The sequence below is a fragment of the Lissotriton vulgaris genome, chromosome 3_2 (genome assembly GCF_964263255.1).
Source record: "Lissotriton vulgaris chromosome 3_2, aLisVul1.2, whole genome shotgun sequence".
Classification (NCBI taxonomy): Eukaryota; Metazoa; Chordata; class Amphibia; order Caudata; family Salamandridae; genus Lissotriton; species Lissotriton vulgaris.
Window position 1 is genome coordinate 12,310,944 of NC_141690.1, and position 21,587 is coordinate 12,332,530.

Below are 21,587 nucleotides of genomic sequence, written 5' to 3' on the forward strand. Positions count from 1 at the left end.
TTGAATTGGACAAATGAGCTAAGACAGTCAGCAAGTTAAATAAACTATAATTAATTAAAAAACGATAGAAAAAACTATTACATACATGACATTCTTTCTAATAGTTAATACTAGTAAAACAAGTATGTGCTGTGGGTAAATATGAACACACAAATGTCTAGTTAGACAGTCTGTACTGTTGCAGAAGCCAAACTAAGGTTCACAGCTGGAGGGAAATTTTAAGCTTCTTGCAAGGATCTTTGAAAATTAAGAAAAATAATATCAGTTATTCTCTTGCCTATGTTTTTTTCCTCTTTCTTTTATATTGTTTAATCTGTAGTGCACATTCTGTGCAGCAAAACCATTCCAGGGTATTCTGGGGTCGGTGATCAGCTCTAACCCCAGTTCCAGGAAAACTGAAAATCTGTAAAGAAAGTTAAGGTTCTTGCAATTAAAGGCTACACAGTAGGGGTGAAGAACAAGGTACTCACCTTTGGTAACGCTCTTGCTGGTTGATATTCAATCCTACATTAGATACCTTGCTGTAGAATATTCTCCAGGCCCTAGACTGGGTCCAGAACATTTTAAAGTAGTGCTCCTGAGCACTGCTAGGTGGTGTCGAGTGGCTCTCTGTTGGCCTTATCCTGCCCTGGAAGTGATCAGGCAAGATCTTGCTGTCAATGTCACAGAGAGTGCTTTTATAATGGGCGAGCAGAAAGTTTTCAATGACGGACCGCAAGGCTAGGCTGGCCGAAGAGGACATTTGCTTCTAAAATGCCTCAATCTTTTTTGACTACCTGTCCGGAAGAGGGGGCACAGGGCTGGAGGGTCATCGTAACTAAATCAGATTCACCCAGCTGGCTGAAGCTTTGACCACCCAGTGCTGTGTAAGAAAATCAAGGTCACCAGGCACTGGTCTTTGGCTTCTGGTCACCTGCCTGTTAACTGGTGGAATACAGCAAGGTATACACCAAGTGGTCAACAGATTATCAGTAAGGACTTTGTTGAACAGTAGTAAGGGCTCAGGAGAAACCGGCCTAGGCTGTAGAACATTTATAAGGACATTTGTTTTAACTACAACAGAAGGGAGTTGTAGATCCACACCTCAGCTGCATGTCTGATGATTACGGCAAAAGAAGCACTCTCTTCCATTGGTGGGTGAAATAGAGAAATCAACCTTGTATCAGGAGAAATTTCAAGGCCATTGGCCTGTTGCAAACCCATATAAAATAGTCAGCATCATAATGTGGGAGAAAATCATTCGCATCATTTCCACTGCCATCACCTACTAGCGGCATGTTCTGGTCAGAGTTGGAACTGAAAAAGGAGGAGGAGCAACTGACGATGGCTCCATGGTAGAGGAAGTCTTCTGTCAGAATCTGCTTATACAAGCTCGACCTCAGTTGCAGAGTCAAGATAGAATTCCCTCCAGAGCTGGTTTAGTTGCCCACAGCAAGAAGGCCGCACTTTGGTGATATTCGGCTGATCTGGGCCAAAATCCGTTCATTATCCGGCAAATGGACCACCATTTATCCTGTAACAAAGAAGGAAACAAGAGACTGTAGTATACAGAATAATGCAATGGCAGTAAGGCGAGTGAAAGAAGGATTGCAGGCCCGGGACGCATGGAATCCAAACAAAATGGCGACGCTCATGCCTCGTGGGCAGGTATAGATGATGAATCGGCGAGATGAGACAGTGACTGGAACAATGGTGTGCAGCTCTGAAAGGAGGAAGCTGTTGCAGAGCCCATACTACACGGAGCCGGTGAGTGCAATTCACTGGGAGAGCTCAACCGATCCAGTGCATACAAAGCGGGATTGGCGGGCTCTGCCTGGAAGGGCCAAAAGTGCAGCAAAGGCGGCCACCGTAGAGAGGTGAGAGCGAGCGCTGCAGTGAGAAAACACAGGTAGGCCGCGAATCCGGGAGTCGGTTCACAAATACTGTCAGAGCACATCGTCGTGGGACCCCAGTGCAGTGGTAAACACGCCTGTGCGGCGCTTGCTGGAATAACCCGGTACAGTCGCAAAGGACAGCATGAACAATATCCACGACCATAGGTGTGGAGGGCCGATATGGGGTGATGCCACAAAGAGAACCTGGGTGCTACACTGAGGCCCTTGATGCATCTGTAGACAACAGATACCTTAACCCCCCAGATGTGGCAGTCCTGATGAGCTGGAGCGAGGGGCCCTGCAGATTGCACAGCGGGCTGAAAGACTAGGCCTCCCTCAGACTATCAAAATTGACAGTGCTGGAGATAAAGAGGAACTACGGAGCATGATCTGGCAGAGAGGTGACTGGTAATCGCACCTCGTGCACACCAAGCGCATGTGACACTACGACCTGGCAGAAAGGGTATAAACCAGGACACCGGTTGGGGAAGCACTTCACCTAGATTATACCTGCCCTGAACTTGGTAGCGAGGGGGCAAAGAGAGGCAAGCATGGAATGACAGATAAACAGCAGATGAAGCTAACATTCGAGTCCAGGCAAATCACTAAATCGCAACCCCAGATTGGGTCGCATTCTGAACAGGCTATAAAAGCAGGTGGGGTCACTAACCCAGAGAGCACCCTGCTGGCAATACAAAATAGTCTGCTGTCCATTGACAGTAAGATAGACACCCTTAACTTGAGAATGGACAATACGGCGGCAAAGCTGGATATAGAGGGGGCCTGTATCAGAGAAGAAGAACAGAGGATATTCGTGGCGGAGGATACCCTAGGCACTGTACGCACCTCATGTGGGCAGATGGAGAAGCAACTGGTAATCATCCAAGCCAATAATGAACACCTGGAAGCCAGATCTAGACGGAACAATCTCTGCATAACTGGGGTGCCTGAGTCCACCAATACTGGCAGATTGGAGCTATATGTAGAAAACATGCTCAGAGACATATTTGGGGCAGAGCACTTCTTACCGGTTCTCATGGTGGAAAGAGCCCACAGATCGTTGGCCCACATACTGGTGCTGGGCACTACCCCGAGACCCATTATTGCAAAGCTATTGAATTACCGGGATCGGAACAAGGCGCTCAGACTGGGTGGGAGTGTCACAGAATATCAAGGTAACAAAATAGCCCTGTACCCGGACTATACGATGGCTGTGTAGCAAGCAAGACATGAATTTCAACAGGGCAAAAAGAAATGCAAACACTAAATATTCAAAACGCCATGCTTTATCGAGTTCACCTCAGAATCCAGATCTTTTTGTCACCTAAAGAAGCAATGACATTTATCAAGCAGCAGGAAAAGACAGAGTTGACTCCGCGACCTGGCGATGACAAAGACGATGTGGAATAAGTCTGCGAGACAGAGGAAGCCACCGCCGAGAGTTGACAGGCACACTATGGGGTGAGAAGTGGGAACCACGGTTAAGGGACGCTGAACTTAAACAACAGACCGTCTGCCAGCCAGTTGAATGCCACGGGAGGTATGTAGGGTGGAATGGTGGTCACGATGACTACTAATTGGCAATGAAGGTACCTTTGCAGCATACGGTGAATAGACATATATACATGATGGCGTGAACACTGAATTGTGTCGGACCAATTAGTTTGCACTGTCAATTCAAGACATTGTCCGAGAGAGCATCCCGACTGCCCCCCAACTACAGGGGAGTGTGACGGCCACTAGCGGCCCCCAGAGGGGATACCCTAAACGTTAAAGACTCTGAATACGTTTTCCTGTAGTCAGGCTCCAAGTAGGTTTAACTGTTTTGTAACTGTAGTGCTCTGGTTGCAAGGGAATTTCTTTAGCAGGTTTGGGATGCTAAGGTGGGTGCGTAGGGTGGTAGAGGTTCAGCATTTAGCCATAATATATTACGATCACAGTGCATGCATCAATAAAATAGCTGCGATACTGCAATTCATGATATTTGACAATATCGATAGGCTGAATGGGTGATAAAGGGAGGAACGTTGAGGGCTGCAATAAGGGTCACTTGGAACGTCAGGGGCCTTAACAATCCCAAAAAAACAAGACAGGTGCTGGCATATTTAGAGCAGCAGGGCATAAAGGTGGTGCTCCGGCAGGAAACACACCTCATGTGACATTCAGAGAACAAAGTGGCTGAGAAGTGGGCCAGGGTGAAGATAACCTCCTCTTACTATTCATTCTCGAAAGCGGTGATTATTTTCATCACAAAGAATTTGTATTTTGAGCTTATTCACACTGAGACAGACGAGCAGGCTAGATACATCATTGAACAGGGCAAAATGTGTGGTACATTGATTACTGTTGTTAATGTATATGGGCATTATACTGATGACCCTGAGTTCTTGAATTCAATATGGTCAAAATTCCACGCTCTGCCACCCTCTGCAATTGTATGGGTTGGAGATTTTAATGTTTCACTGGTCTCACATGAAGATCGTTCACCCTCAACAGGGGGAATACCTAAATAGACGACTAAGGCACTGATGGGGGGGAATGAGAAAGATGTGCTTTATTGATATATGGAGGCTGCGAAATCCTGAAAGTAAAGAGAACAAATATCATTCTTATGGTTATAACTCCTGGTCCCGACTAGACTACTGGCTAATCACAAAGGACATAAATGCTGGACAACCACAGTTCAACATTTGTCCAAAACGCTATTGGACCATGCCTCGGTTTTGTTGACAATGATGATTACCACATACACCCCATCGACATTCCGGTGGAGACTGCAGCCATCCTCACTACTAGATCAGGTCTTCAGGGAGGGAGTAAGACCAGCAATTGTAGAATATTTTGATAACAACATAGGGTTTGTACATAAAATGGGAACTGTCTGGGAAGCATTCAAAGTTACAATACGAAGGACTTGTATAGGTCTTTAAGCTGTGATTCTCACATCCACACCTGGGAGTCTCAACCAAATTGAATTGGCCCTGGGGAAACTAGAGAAGACATAAGAGGCCACTCATAGGGAAGACACGCTGGCAGAGATAAGAGAAAAAGTCACTGAGTAAGGAAGTACAACACATGTCGTGAAGGTGGCGGGCCTGGGTCTTTGGTGAGGGGGGCAGGCCGGGACGTGCGTTAGCCAATAGATTAGCAGAGCCATGGGCAAAAGCACATATACTGAAGGTGATATCTGTAGACGGCGGCCTAAGACATGATACACCGGGCATCTTGAAAATGTTTGTACAATACTATGAGCGTATGAATGTTGCTCAGCAGAGGAGCTAGAATCCGCAATATATCTTGAGGACATCGCCATGGTTTGGTTCTCACAGGGAGAGTATGAATCTTAGCCCAGCCACTCATGGTGGGGGAAGTTAAGGGGGCCATTGCTACTTTACGTAATGGAAAGGCTACTGAAAGTGATGAGCTACCCAGGGAATTTTATACAGAATACGCTTCTCTACTAGACCCATACCTGTATGCTATGTATATAGAGGTCTATCAGCGTCACTGCTTACCTGACACGCTCTGGGAAGCCCTTATTATCACACTATTGAACCCTGACAAACCCCTCTAATAAATGCAACTCATACTGCCCGCTATCTCTCATAAACACTGATGCTAAGATCCTTGGGAAGGCCCTGGCCACTAGAATCAGTCTTTTACTGCTCGTTATGGTGCTACCGGACCAATCGGCGATTGTGCTGGCAAGATCAACCTTGCATGATTTGCACACATTGTTCGTGGCCCTGCACCAACTGGATCCCACGCTCCCGGCTGAGGTGGTGTTACTAGACGCCGCCAAGGCTTTTGATTCAATTCAATGGGTGTACATGTTTGCAGTAATGCATCATAGGGTGGTACCATTAGCAGGTATGCTCTGGATTTGACTGATGTATACGGACTCGGTGGCTCGAGTACAGCTAAATAGACACACATCAGAGACCTTTTCAATTTAACGCAGTACGCAAGCGGGATGTCTACTGTCACTACTGCTATTCACAGTGGCGTTGGAGCCCTTTCCATGTATACTGAGGCAGAGGCATGCAGATACGGCATTATTATTTTGTCAAAGGCCATTGGCTATATCACTATACGCTGATGATATGGTGCTTTATGTCAGGGACCCTGGAGAGAATCTGGAGCGTCTCATATGGGAATATAGGCTGGGTTACGTGTAGGCAATATTCAACGAAATATTAGCGGGAATGTGTCACTAGTGCAACAGAAGTGAACATTGCCTCCTATTAACCATTCGATAAACTCCTCTTTTTGCAATCGCTACGTGCCCTGTCCTGAAGAGAGCCACATGTGTTTTGCTATTTTAGGTCAAAAAGTCAAAACTAGTGACAGTACTAATTATCTCCCTGTAACTTGACAAATCCTGTATGACCTACTAGATTGGAGTAATTTCAGTATAATTACATTCAGCCTGCTGTTCACGTTTGTTGCACTATTGACATTTACTTAGTTGAGCGCTTTCTTTTACACTGCATTGCACCTATCAGATTACATCTGTATAGATAGATGCATGTCGTATATTCACCTCAATGTAAGTAATTAAGTTTGCGAAAAAAAGGGTTTTCCTTGCCTAGTCCTTGCTTTGTTCTCCTATGTAAAGCCCTCCACTTCAAAACCCCCATCTACCTTGCACAAAAACTAGAACTATCCGGAGGGGGTGGACTGTCAAGGAGTGCTAATTCCCTTCTCTTGAAACCACAGATCTTCCGCAAAAAGAGAACATGACAACAAGCCTTCTCTGGCTCTGCTCCAAAAATAGGGAACTCTCTTCCACCGGAAATTCAGGGGATCTCTTCCAAGGATGCTTTCAAACTGGAAGCAAAAAGATTCCTCATGAATAAGTTCTTACCTTAACATGAGGTACAATTGTTAGCTCTAAGCGCATCAGACATACCATATTATAGGTTATTATCCCTGTATATGATTATTATTTTTGTGTGGGTTATTATTCCTGTACACGATTATTATATTAATTTGTATTTACTCCCCTTAAGTCATTATGCTCCCTCGTCTAGCCCATTCTTCGTTCCCCCAGGTGTATAAATGATCAGGTAGGTGTTCACCATTTGATTCAATGCCTATTAGACTCCCCATTTGACTCATGTTTTGATTATTGTTTTGATATTGGTTTTTATTCCTGTATATGATTATTGTACCTACTCCCCTTATGTCACTATGCTCCATCGTGTAGCCAATTCCTCGTTCACTGAGGTTTATAGATGATCTGCTATGTGTGCACTATTTGATTCAATGCCTCTTAGATTCCCCATATTAGACTCATGTTTTGATTTGTTACCTCCCTTTCCCTCAAATTGTAAAGCGCTCTGATATCCTTTGGGGTCAAGTTCATGCTATATAAATAAAATAAAAATAAATAAATAATATAAATATGCCTTTTGAATTGCTTTTGGTTTTGGGCATTAATTGGTCGAATTCAGTCATCTTTCCTCTGACCCTAGGCACAATACCCCATGTGCTGGAATACCCCCTGGAATGGTGCGAAGACCCTGCCAAGTATTTGGGGATATGCATACATAAGGATCCCAAACTGTTGGTACAATACAGTTACGGCAAAGCAATCTCACGCCTTGAAGAGCAGATTTCGAGATGGATATGACTCCCATTGTCCCTAGCTGACAAAATAGCCTTCATAGAAATGATAGTGCTGCCTACATTTTTATATTTATACACTAATATCCCCATCCGCACAGGCGCATTATGCCTACTACTGGTGTCATGCTCCGGACCATATCACGCAAGTAGCTGTGGAAAGTGATGGTCACAAAGGGAATCAGGAGTGTTGATCACCTTGAAAGAATCGGGGCTCCATACCATGGGAGATGTCTATCGAGAGGGTAAATGTATAGCCTCCTCTGCACTACATACAGAGGACACTATCTCCCCCATGCTTCTCTTTACGTACAGCAGACTATGTGCAGCATTTTCGCACACTGAACCCACAATTCCCAACTGAGCCGAGGACCCTGGGAGATCTAGAACTGACACCTACAACAAATACACGAATCCATTTAATAACGCACCTACATAACACATCACAGATAGACGAACAATCAATGGTAGAGAGCCCCATGTCTAAATAGAATAATACCATTTACACCCAAATTTGCATAGAATACTGGAGATTATGCTCTAAACTCACAGGACAGTTGATAGCAAGCTGTTACCTTAGAATTATACATTTCAAATACCTCCACCAATTATATTACACCTCAACACAACTGTATAAATTTGGATTACGAGAGAAGGTGGAATTTGCCCGGTATGTAGCACCAGAAGTAGATTTGATACATTTAGCGTGGGCATGCCCGAAGGTGCAGGTTTATTGGGAGCAAATCACAAGTACTACTCACTGAAATATTTATGGAGCAAGTCGAGTGCAATCCGCAGATATGCCTACTAGTCCTGATCAAGCACATCCAGCTGTCAAACTGTAAATTAGTGGCCATAGCCTTATTGCTAGCTAAACAGATGGTCTCTATTCACTGAGGGGTTGGGGGGAGAATAGCCCTAAAACATGAACACTGGTTGCGGGACATGGCATATTGTCGAGCTCAAGTTGAATATTCTGCTGAAGAACTTCCCCAGGTGTCGCACCCCCAAGATATATGGAGCCCTTTTACTACGTATTTGCTTGCCAGGGTTGACAACTGATGAATGCAAGTGTCGGTCACAAAGAGATGGATATATTGCAATGCTGTTATCCTATTTTATGGGAAACTAGACCTATGATTTGATGTATTGCATGATTAATGCTAAATAATGATATGCAAGAATAGATGTCTATGTTGACTAGATGTTTGTATCTGAAAAACCTTAATAAACAAATATATTAAAAAAAACTTTGAGTGGGAGATTTAGCTGGAGGTTTCTTTCGATGCACAGTCCTGGATCATCTTCAGGTGCATGAGGGCACATTCTCCACACAACTTGGAGTCGTGCCCCAAGCTGAAACACCAGAGGCACATTTTGTGCAGGTCTGCCTCTGTCGTGTGTTTATGACATACTGGTCACAGAATGGTTTGAGCTTTGTAGTTTTAAGTGGGGACATTGTTCCTTTCCACATGGAAATTCAGATTTGAAAAAGGTGTCAAACCGGTGAAAAAGAGAGCAGAGCTCTGGATCAGCACTGAAAAGAACAGAAAGAAAGTAACTGCCATTGGCGGCGAGGAATGGTGCTTACACACTGCTAGGCTCCGTCACTTTCAGGGCACAACAAAGCCAACACGGAGCTGCGGGGCATCACCTAAGAGTGCTTGGGAGCACTGCTGTATAAACCTCAGGATCCAGTATGGTGTGTGAGGAACATGTGGTCACAAGCATCGATTAGAAACAGTTTTCATAGTTACTTTTATCCTCTTGAAGCTTCACATTTTGTATTACCCAGGCAGGTACGTAGGAACTCTGTAAACTTATTCACAGAGGTGTGTTAAAAGATAGCTCGTTAAAACCTGTGGTAACAGCAGATAACAACACCCTCATTATAAAAGTTACATCCTACGCATCCCTTCTTCCATTACTAAAGTGACAAGGATCTTTGAGAATACACTTGAAAAGAGTACAAACATTTCGAAACAGACATTCATAAACACATTGGTACTCATTTAGAAGGAAATATTAATAGGAATAATAAACCACTCTTTAAGAATCAAAGGTGTATTTTACTTTCTTATTTTTAAGCACACCAAAAACAACAAGCCAGTAACCTGACACTGGAAGATGAGTGCACACCCTATAGCCTACTTGTGGGACCAGTCACTGGCGATTTGGACTGCAGCTGAGAGCAGCACGCTCAGAACAGACAGGAACAGGTCAAAGAACACAGGTAGTGCCTCCTTTCCCAATGTTGGGATGAACTACTACTGTTGCTCCAGACAAGCAATAAAGAGGATACCCTTTCCTTCCTAAGTATGCCATTTGGTCTACAGTAGCCGCGCCTTTTCCCTAATCTGGAAACAATCAGCATTGCCAATATTACTTTGATTAGTTATACATTCAGGTTCCATTGTGTGCATCGTGGAGAACTCAATAGTTGTGGCTCCTTAGCTCTAATGCCAGGACTCTTCCTTTTATTTTACATATTGGGCCCTGTTAGACCTGGAATCCTTGGCATGTATTCTCCCACGTTGTTTGCTTTCCCTCTTGCTTGCTGAATTCAATTTTGTTTGCTTTAGGACTTGGTGCACTTTACCACTGCTAACCAGTGCTAAAGTGCTTGTGCTCTTCTCCTTCAAACATGGTAAAATTGGCCTACACTTAAATTGTCATATTTAATTTACTTTTAAGTCCTGAGGAGATAGTACTACATGTATCAATGGCCTGTAAATTAAGGGGGCTTGGATGTGACACGATGAGCCATCCTGACAAAGTGACCGCGAATGAGCTATACCCAGATCCACTTACACTTCGAAGGGCTTTGCCTCCTGCATCCACAAAGGAACCTGACACTAGGCCTTCTCTGCCATCTGTCACCCCAGACAGCTTGGAGCCCTGACAGGGAAGAACGTTCCAGAATCAGATTTTAGGGTAGGACAAGGAGTCCCCCGACACAAAGGCTGACACCAGGAATAAATAGTAGACCTTCAAAGCCACTCATCAGAACACTCCTGGAAATTATAGAAGAACGGCCCTGCTGTGTGAAGGACTGCCTTGCTGTCTCAAAAGATAAGACTGTACCTGCTTGCCTTCATCCCAGGCTAACCAGAGTGACTCGAACGGTCAGTTGGCTATCTGCCGGTGTTAGCTACAGGGACACAACAAGCTTCAGCGGCCTCCCTGTAACTGACCTGCTGCAAATGGACTTGCCTGGAAGTGCAACTGGATCTTTTATGGGAAAATATTTTACACCGGGCACAGTGATTGATAATACGGAGTACAGCAATTCAACTTTGGACTCACACACCAAAATATGCAACAATGCGACTGATATATGACTGATGGTTACTTTATTCCGTTTTTTGTTGCGTCTTCTTTACTATAAAAACCTGTCCTGACTGTATAATGGTGGATCTCAGATGAACCACATGCCCGTCCTCCCTATCTTCAAAAGTGGTGGTTTCTCATCTGATCATCGTCCAAAACCTTGACGAATAAATTTGAAAGCCTGGGATACCTGAAAGCTGATCTATTGTGATGGCTTCCTTATGCACGTTAATTCAATGATTGGATCAAAGGTTCAAATCAGAAACTTGATAAATATATGGTGTCACTCAAGGATTGGAGTGTGCTCTAATTACATATGGATTTTTTGATAACCTTCTCCTTTGAATATTTGATAAGAGCAGAGGTATAGCCACCTCAAGCATTATGTTCGTGATCACAATCGCCTCCAACAATCTTCGGGCATGCAACAAAAAACTGAATAAAGTAACCACTGGTATGAAAACCCTGAAGAAGGCTTTGCTGAAACGCGTTGGTAGTTAACTCTAACCAGTGTTTTGAGAAAACGACATACATGTTGTGACTTGTGTGACAGAAATCAGACAGATCTTTGTAGATTGCATTTGATTTTTCGTTTGTACCATCTTAAGATCTACATGCTGTTCAAGTCATATCATACTATACAATAATTTGTGGTTCAAAGAACTATAAGAGTATTTAGAGAATATGTTTTATGAAATGAATAATTTATCATACAATATATGTATTTATAAATGTTTTCCAAACTCAAAACATTTTGAATGAAAAAAGAAAACAAAACATTTTTTAATGAAAAAAGAAAAAAACAAGTAAAATAAAAAGACAATATATTTTTTCATATATCAGTCGCATTGTTGCATATTTTGGTGTGTGAGTCTAAAGTTTAATTGCTGTACTCAGCACTGTGCCCGGTGTACAATATTTTCCCATAAAAGTTGTTTTCCCTGTTAGGGTAGTATTCTTTCTTTCAGGGGCCCCGTGTGTTTTCCAAAGTAAGTGCAACTGGATCTGCCTGAGCCATGTTACCTTTGCTGAAGTTGAGTCCCTGATCCCCAAGACGTGCCGCCCTTGATCCTGGACCCTGGGCTGGCATCAAAGTGTATTACTTTTAAAGAAAAGGTGAAAATACTGAAGTTTTGGCTCATGGCGAACGGGCCAGTTTGCGCGGAAACTTACCATCTGCAACAACTGCCCACGTGACACCTGCTCTTCCCACTAACGACAGTTCACGGCGAACAGCAATGCCCGACCTGCACTTCATGCTACAGCGATAACCAGCTGTGATGCTCAGACTCCTCGCAACTTCCTCCAAAATGAATGGAACTCTTTGTGCTGGACTGGGAAGATACCTTTTCAGCTGGACTAACCCGGTCCCTGAATCTAACCCGTGCCCCATCATGGTCAGCCTGAACTTGTTGCTTTCCCGCGGTCTAGCACAACCAGATGACTGCAAGCAACACTTTTAGGGGTTATTTTTACTTAGAACTTTTAAACTGTATATCTCTGGTTCTACTGATTGAAGTTTAGTCATTCTGGTATCATTTTATTTAATAAAATGTACTCTATCTTTCTAATTTGGTTTGGGATGTTTTCTTCTGTTGCATTTTCACTTCATCACTGTTTGTCTACTGCATTAATAATTTACATATTGCCTCTAATTAAGACTGACTGATTTTTGTGCAAAGCAACCAGAGGTTTTAGCAGAGGTTAATTGAGTGACTTTTAATTTACACCCCGACCAGGACTGTGAATGTTACTTGAGCAGGACTTCCACTCAACCAATAGCGTAATTTCTTACAAGCTCATTACAATTGCCACACAATTATTCCTCCCAATGTGCCTATGCTAGGGATCACAGTTTCCTGAGCTACACACCTTGTGCAATTTTCACCTTTCACATGACTAACCAGCCACTTCTCAAAGCCTGCCACAGCCCTCATGGTTTCATGTTAAACTCTAATGTAATTGAAGTGTGCAGTTCCTTCATTATCACTCTGACCAGGGCAGAAGAGTTTACTAAATTGTACCAACTACTGCTTAACAATGTAATAATATATCTATGATATCGCTGATGGTATGATCTGGATATCAGAAATACTGTATTCCACAAAGCACAAAGTCTATGTAATTAGAGAACACCCCTCCTTCGTGTATCATATACACTATGTAACAATGTTGCCATCTGGAAATGTATCAGTTTTGCTTTATTAAAAACGTAGTAAAAAAAAAGAACATTTAAAATAACTTTCCTATAGATGCCCACCTTTCCATTCCTCATTTCCAAGAATGTTACATCGGCAGGATAAAATATTCAAGTGCTTATTAGCTAGCATGTCAATTGGGGAGAGAATGTGGCCAAACAGCTAGGGCGGTTGACCTCCGAGCTGGGGCACCGGATTGGAGTCTCTGCAGTGACACTGAACATTCTGTGATTCTGGGCAAATCACTTAATCTCCCTATGCCTAACACAAATGAATGTGTCTGTCTGTAACGTAAAAACAACAGTTGATGGACAGAATGCAAAACACTGTCATACATTCACCCCAGTGCAGAGATCTGGGCCTAAATCCATAGTTTTTTTGCTCACAATGCCATTCCAGTTTGAACCCAGCCGTATGCAAATCATTTTTGACGATGTGCCCCATGGGAACAGTCCAGCCCGAACTGCCAAGCCAGGTCCTCCCTGGACTGGAAACAAGCATCCTAGGACCGGTTTCGGGCTTTCAGCCGTCTGTAACGTAACTGGTGCTCATATAAAGCGCTCTGATACCTTCGGCGCTATATAAAACTCCACACACTATTTTTTTAATTATATTGATCATCATGAAAACTAGCTCCTCAGGCATTAAGCATATTAACTTATTTGATCCATCTTTCCTGTTCTTTCATAATTTAAGTTGGCCAAGTAAACTACTGGCCTAAATTTGCATATTAGTCCTTTCCTCTTAGAGGTGTGGCCAGCAGTCGATAGCCTAATACATGTTTCACTCATAATAAAATCCCTTGAATTAATACAAGAGCACAGTAGCTACTTTGAGTCTACCAGGAGTCAGGAAACTAGTATTATCATGATAAGGGCACAGTCTTTAAGATGGCATCTGCCCTTGGGGCTCCTGTGAATATGCAGGCACAGTGAATGGTCTAGGAAGCACCAAGAGGCCATGCCTGCTGACAAAGGCACTTCATTACTCAATGGTTTCCTGTCTTGCAGAGCAGCAGCGCTGGACCGGTTGGCGCGGACACACTGAATAAACACAGCCTCTGTTTCCTGCTTACACACACACTCAAAATGCTCTAGAAATCTTCCATGGTTCCTCAACAACACTTGCAGAACCATCACCCAACACCCTCATCACCAGCAAGCTGAACTAACAGCAACACACTCTATGGTGGCATCAATGTTCAACTGATCAGGAAACTCCTGACCATACGTAACAGCCCACAGGCTCACCCTAAACCTTCGACCCCACACACACATCACCCCGCACGTCATAGAGCTCCACTAGCTCCCAATTCACAAATGAGCTTGCTTCAAATTTCTCATACCAACATACAGTCTCAACCAACATCTGCAGCATTTGCCTCAACAACCCCATAAACTTCCATAAAGCAACCAGACTCCTGCCTTTCCCTGCTTCAGTCTAAAAGACTGGAATAGCCTACCCCTGCAATCAGAGCAGCCTCCTCAGTTCTTGAATTCCACAAGAAACTGAAGACCTCCTAGCCCCAAGCCTGGCTCTGCACATGCAGCTCCTGCTTAAGAGTAAGGGAGCGGTGCGAGCACCATATCTCCTGATTTGGAGGGGGCTTAATTTGTACAGCAGCTGACGATGGGCCAATTTGACCCTTCCCTTTGGCACTTATCCCTTCCCCACCTCACCTACCCACCAGAGGGAGCAACTGTTATTGAAACTATTGTTCCCAGAGGGTGGAGACGTTTAAGGGGAGAATCATCTTACTCCACTGCCAGTAAGTTAATCCCTAACTCTCTGACTCTGGATAAGGTGATTTCTTTATCGCACCGAGTTGTGGTGAATACTGTAAAGACAATTTGAATATGAGGCTTGGGCCCAAGTCAGTGGATAGACAATGGAGTAGCCTACACCAAAGATTTTGGCTTATCCTGTGCCGAAACAGACAAACCAAAGCAGAAAAAGCTGCAATCACTTCTCTCAGCACCTCTGGTACAACTAAATGGCGCACTACTTCAGACATCAAAGTCACCAGAAATGTCCTCAGAGAGGACTGCGATACAGGTTCCCCTGCATAACCATACTGGGTGTTGCAAAAGACGCTCAGGAGACACTAGAATGGAAGATACACGTGGTGTACCTGAATCTGGGATTGTGAAGGGTGGATCAGAGTAAGCTGGCTGAAAGAGTAACTGAGAAATAAAGCCAATGGGCTACATTTTGACCCGATGCACAGGAATTATAAATGCAAGTGATAGTGTTAAAATGAAAGAATTTGGTTCCCTTAAATATTGTGCTGAAGACGTGGACAGATCTTCCCAGAGAAAAAATATACAATTAATAGGCCTACCTGAAAAGTGGAGGGAGGTAACACATGGAGTTGTTTTTCTAAAGATTGGTTCAGCAGGATGGTGACACCTGAAGGGCCTCTATCACTTCTTCACAGGTTAACTCATCTGCAAGGTCCACGCCACCCTTCTGGTATCAAGGGCACCACCCTAGTCAGTGGTGGTACAACTACTTAACTATAGGGACTAACACAAGCTGTTTCAGAGGATCAGGTAAAACAGCCCCTTTGAGATGGAGAACTGTGCAGTGCCTCTATTCCTTGGTCACATGGTTGCTTTGTGGAATAGTAGAACTTATTTCAAGATATCAAAGTAAAATTCTGCAAACTTCATCTCAAGTACATGCTGCTCCTCCCAGCCAAACTAAAAGTCCTTGATGAAGGTGACACATTCTTCTTCACAGACCCCACAGAAGAAATTAATTAGAGATAAAAGTGTGCAGCTTCAATGGAGGAGACATTGACATGGATTTCTATCTCAACCCAAAAAAAGGAGACATTTGATGGTGATTGCAACATAGAGGAGGTCAGTGAAATAATATTCAAGACACTTGCTGTAGTATCTGAAGTGAAAGTGTGTTTGGGCCGTTCACAATATATACTAGGAGTTTGGCAAAATGGGCTGCAACTCCTCCTCTAGGGTTGGCATTGGCGCCGATACAAAGGGTACTGGTGCAGGGAGTAGTGCAGAACTCAATGTGATTTCAAGGGGGACATGAGGTGCCAGGGGTGGACCTGTTGGCACAAGTACGTCTGGAAGCCCCTGCCCTGTGGATCCTTGAGCCCCAAAGGCACACTGAACAGAACCAGAAAAGTGCCACAAATGTGATGCATGTCCTCACTAAATGTCTCCATTCGCTGCAATGTCGCTGACGGACCTGGAAACTCAGGACGCTTTGGGATTTAACTCTGAATTGACTACAATGGAGATCAGAAGGGAGACATGAAGACTCCCTCACTCCCACTCTGGAGTTTGAGAGTGGTAGTGCGAGGCCAACTCCTGCTTTGACTGTTTGAGCTTTTTCTTGGAACTACATTAAGACTTCGACTCCAATGATGATATGCAGTAGGAACAGGACCTTCTTTTCGACTTTGACCAGTGGGGGCATGGAGTCTTCAATATTTGGTGTTGTACAGTTTGGTCTTGTGGTCCCCTGTATGGCCTTCAGATTCTTCTGTAAGCAGTCAACCTCAAGTCCTGGAATCATACCGTGAACCCAGGCACTAATGACACAATTCGTGAGAGTCTGTCAAAGACATCTGTTTGTGACAGTCCCTATACTGCTTGGACCCTGTTGTTTTAGTGGGGTGACATTTTCCCTTCATGAGGTACATTTTCTTAATGAAAATTGAGTCTTGAAAACCAAGGAGAAACTCAGATCGGCATAAAAAACACAGAAAGAAAAGCAATTCTACATGGGGGCACTTAGATGTAGCTCTTCTGGTCAATTCTGTAGCGGAACAATGTCACAGTAGAGCCGCACAACACCACGCGTGTTGAAGTACTGCTTCCGGATCCAATCTGATGCCGGGGAGAATTTTCACAGGGTGAGGAATCTGTGGTTATGTGTATCCATCAGAAATTATAATACACAAAGCTTCCCAATTACATGGTCACTCCCTTTACACTCAGTCTTCTATATTCCAGTTTCAACAACAGTGCTCTATGTACAGCACCTTCTGTTTATGATTGTTCCTCTTACAATAAAATGTTCTCTCGATAAGAATACCACTGCTTTATGGTGCTAGTTATCCACCGTACTAAGGAGAGACATGTGGGCAGACATCAGGCACATTTCTTAAGCATTAACTGATATACTCATCATTTGAACGGTTTGAGGGAAAACATTAGGATAAAATAACTACTACAGTTGACAATAAAGACATGGACATTTAGCTACCACATTAATTACCTTGAGCTTCATATTAAGGTTGACTTTTTCTGTCATTAATACTATCAATTTATTCCAGTAGTTATGTGCATACTTACTCGAGCGTGTTGACCACAGAGTAAAAAGAACTTGCCCGCCTGAAAATGTTTCTTTTCCCCCTCAAAGTAAAGTGCAATACTTTGGTAGTCTTCAGTGGTGGTATTTTCTGAACCTGTAACCAAAGCACATTGACAGTTCAATATCTAACAAAACTATGTATGGTTCATAGAAAGCTTTCTACTTGTACCAATCCCGCTACTATCCTTCAATTTGTCAGTACAGCTGTAACTGTCTTTCTCCTGATCAAATGGTAAAACAGGCCGTGGCAGAAGAATAGCATGGCATAGGCAGGAGCTTTTTTAAAATCATTTGTTTTATTGAAAACGTTCTGATAACATACAGTTTGACTGAGCATAGCCGTTGCCACATTGTTACAATCATATGTGCAAAGTGTAGTGGAAATAGCAAAACAGTATAGTGCACATCAGGGTGATAGGGTAGTCAGCAAGTAATTCAAGTGCAACAAAGGTGTGGATCACAGTACAATAACAGAAGAAAACAGAGCATAAAAGATGCATTGGCAGGAAACATGCGTTAAGTATGTAATCAAAAAGGCGTACACATATTATTACTGATTACTTGCATTACATCGCCATCCAAGGGCAGTGCTTTCAGCTACCCTCACTCATCACCTACAGCAGAATAATCATCACCCTGTCTCTTAGCCAACTAGGTATGGCTGGTAAAGACCCTAATGTTTCCTGGGGCAGCTCTGGGGTGAAAGTAATTCACTACGCGTGTCCGATTGTGTGTTTCAGTATACCATGTCAGCATTTCAATCCTTATGGTCGGTAGTGGACCACAAGCCCAAAGTGTAGTCACCCGATGTCTTGCAAGCAGTAAACCTATGGCTACCAGCCGCCTAACCTCCCAATCAATGTCCCCATCATACCCCAACATTGCTAGCATCGGAGTGAATTCTAATGATGCCCCAGTGATGTTCTCAGGCTCACTAAATACCGCCTGCCAAAACTCATGTACTATCGGGATGTGCAAGATGTGGAAATCTAGCTACTCTCTCTCTGCATCGCTGACACTCCGCGGTATCTCATAGTCCATATCTGAATAGTCGTTCTTAGTCCATTTCTAAATAGTCGCTGTAATATAATTGGTTAATATATTTAAAATGTATCAACCTGTGTCTACCATTCAAGGAGATAGTCTTAACTGCAGAACAACAGTATTGCCAGTGTTTGTCACTTATGCCTGTACCGAGATCCCTCTACAACTCACGCCGAGCCTTATTCAACCCAGGTTTGGGCGCTTCTGGAGAAAACGCATAAAGTCTCGCCACTAGCCTGATAGGGACGGCAACCTGCAGAAGAGAGGACGGTGCTCCATAAGATCGTCATGCAACAATTTTTATCATGTGTGTCCAGCTCTGTAAAAATGGTAGCGGGTCAGAGCCTTTGCCAATCAGTTTCTGAACCACCTCCAACTTGCACATTGTGCTATCTTGGAAGAAATCTCCCATGGAGCCAATCCCGAGCGTGAATAAGGCTTGCATCGCTGTTTTCTCCTTACCCATAGGAACATGCGGTGAATACAATATGGAACCGGCTTGGCGCTCCAGTAGACTATGCCTAGTGTGTACTGTAACATTTAGGGAATCTAAAATGCAATGCTGAGTGTCGGGTTACAAAACAACATTTGAGGTAATGTGCAGGGGTCTGCCGTGTCCCTTTCAAGAAACAGGTGTGGCAAATCACGCGGACCATATATCCAACAGTGAGCAAACATACTATGTGCTGCTTTGTAGTAGGTCTCCAAGTCCGGAGCATTCATGCCACCCACATCATAGGGCAGGGTGAGTATCTTCCGGTATACTCTAAGCTGTTTTCTTACCCAGGCTAATTTTATCATGAGGGAGCGTAAATTGTCAAACACCGCTCAGGATGAGCAACATCAGAATATTATGATACAGGAATAAAAATCTGGGTACCACCACCATGATGGGTATGAGCTCAATTAGGGATAACAGCGATTTAATCTAGCGGTCAAACGACTACAACAGTTTTTGTGCCGCCCTGCACTAATTATCGAGGAGGACCACACCTGTGTGCACCTGAATCCTCAGGCAATGCACTGATTCCATCAACCACAGAAAGGGATATTCAAGCGTTATTGGCGAAATGGCTGAGGTGAATAAAAAAATTATGTAATTGTCCCAGTTCACATGGAGGCCGGAGAATCCTCTGAAATTCACTACCTCACACAGTACAGAAGTGAGATTACGCTCAGGATGGCGCATGTATAGCAATGTATCATCCACGTACACTGGGAGTATCCGGTTGTAACCTGGGAAGCGCAAGCCCGATGTCGATGGTATCATGAAGAGCAGACATCAATGTTTCTGCCACCAATGCATATATGTCACTATTAAAGCCTGGCACATGGATGTAGGTATGATGCCTGTCTCTACCATGTCCATGTACAGTGTGACCAATTGAGAAACCAGTAGATCCTAGTAAGCCTTGTAAAAGGTTACCGAAACCCCCTGTGCCTGGCACTTTTCACGACTGCATACACTCAAGTGCTGGGTGTATCTCAGTCGGTTGCAGCAGTGTTGGCAAATGATCCCTATGTTCAGTGGTAAGCCAGGTCATAGCTATATGTGTTAAATAATCAATGGTTGTAGCATCATTGTGTGGAAGTCGTGACTGGTATAAGTCAGTACAGTATCTACAAAATCTGTCGGGTTTCTGGTCTGGGTCGCTTAAAAGTTGTCCTCTCTCATCATTTATTTCTAAGAGTACATCAGACTTCCAGCTGAGGTGCAGCAATGCAGCTAATGTAGCACTGGGGCGTTCTCCCTCACCATAAGTGCATACAAAAGCATATTTTCCTAAGTGATGAACTTTACTTTTGGCTGTCTTGTGGAACTCATCCAACTTTACTTTAAAGCTGCCCAGGATGAGGTCGCCAGCGGAGCTCTGATGTCTCCGCTCCAAATCCTATATCTTCCCTTAGAGGTGAGTCAAACAGCCCCGTAGTGAGCTAAGGACCCCTCCATGCTTAGATATCGTAACACCTCTGATATAGACCTTGTAAGTCTCCTAGACCATTGCAAACGTATTCACTGTATTGATGTTAATACAGAAAAACTTCTCAATGGCTTGGGCCAATTCAGCTCTGAATGCTGAGTTTAATTCGGAATAGGGGGAAAGTGGCAGGTAAATGCAGTAGCACTTTGGGTTCAGCGCTCAAGTTCTAACAGCACAGGCGAGTGATCAGAGTAGGTATGTAGCACAAGTTCACATCAGTTGACTCGAGACACCAATCCCCTCCATATAAGGCAAAAATCAATATGTGTGTGAATGACATGCACTGTGAAACAGTGAGAGTATCCCGTACCGGTGGGGGACCTTTGGTGCCAGATGTTAAGGAGGCCCTCTCTGCCAGCAATGTCTGAGAGCCCGCGCTGCAGCCAAAAGATAGACGCTATTATGTAATAGCCATGAGCTGTGTGGCAATAATTAGGTCCAGCAGAAACCTGCATGCCAGGACCCTAGGAAAATTGCCAGGGATCCCTCTTGCACTATAGGGCTTACAATTAAAAGGGACCGCTGAATGTTACCCTGCTTCCACCCTGCATGAGGCAGCAGCCTCAAATCCTTGCTTTCTTGCAGAACCTCAAGTGAATCACATTTTAAAAGCTGCACTGAGAACAAAATAACTCAAAACAATCACACATCTCAATGGGCACAACATCCCACATTGGAAAGAATTGGAAATTCTATAACTGCAGTTTGCTGAAAGTATAGGACATTGAAAACCATCTTTTATCTGAGTACCTATTTGAAATAATCTCATTAACTGAGGATCATTACTACACAATCACACACTGCATGACCCTCGGTCTTTGACACACATGATGGATCTATTAGCCTATAGATTAAGCATAGTAAACAGACTGGTTTACCCACTTACTAACTACATAGAAATGAGCTTGAGACAGTTCATAAGAATTAGTGACATTCGGTAGAAAGCAAAACTGCTAAGTAACAAAAAGCAAGGGAACTGCAGATGCACCATGTATGATGAATTCATTAATAGTTAGCAAAATTTTGCGTCGCTAATTAACGCACAAAGTAGCACTCACCAATGATATCAGCATAAATCTCCATCTTGTTATGCTGTTGAGCCAACTGAAATGCTTCATCATTACATTTGGACATGACCAGAAACTGAATTGCTGAACCATAATCCCCTAGTCGTAGAAAGAACC

General features: G+C 43.7%; 1 protein-coding gene across 1 annotated transcript in view; it reads right to left on the reverse strand.

Annotated features, from left to right (window-relative positions):
• The window catches only part of WDR19 (WD repeat domain 19), a 637,672-nt gene that overhangs the window by 193,599 nt on the left and 422,486 nt on the right, over positions 1-21,587 (reverse strand). Inside the window, exons 26-27 of the mRNA XM_086963976.1 lie at positions 21,462-21,586; positions 17,359-17,471 (exon numbers count right to left, since the gene is read on the reverse strand). Of these exons, the coding sequence (XP_086820102.1) occupies positions 17,359-17,471; positions 21,462-21,586 (238 nt within the window). The remainder of the gene's footprint in view (positions 1-17,358; positions 17,472-21,461; position 21,587) is intronic.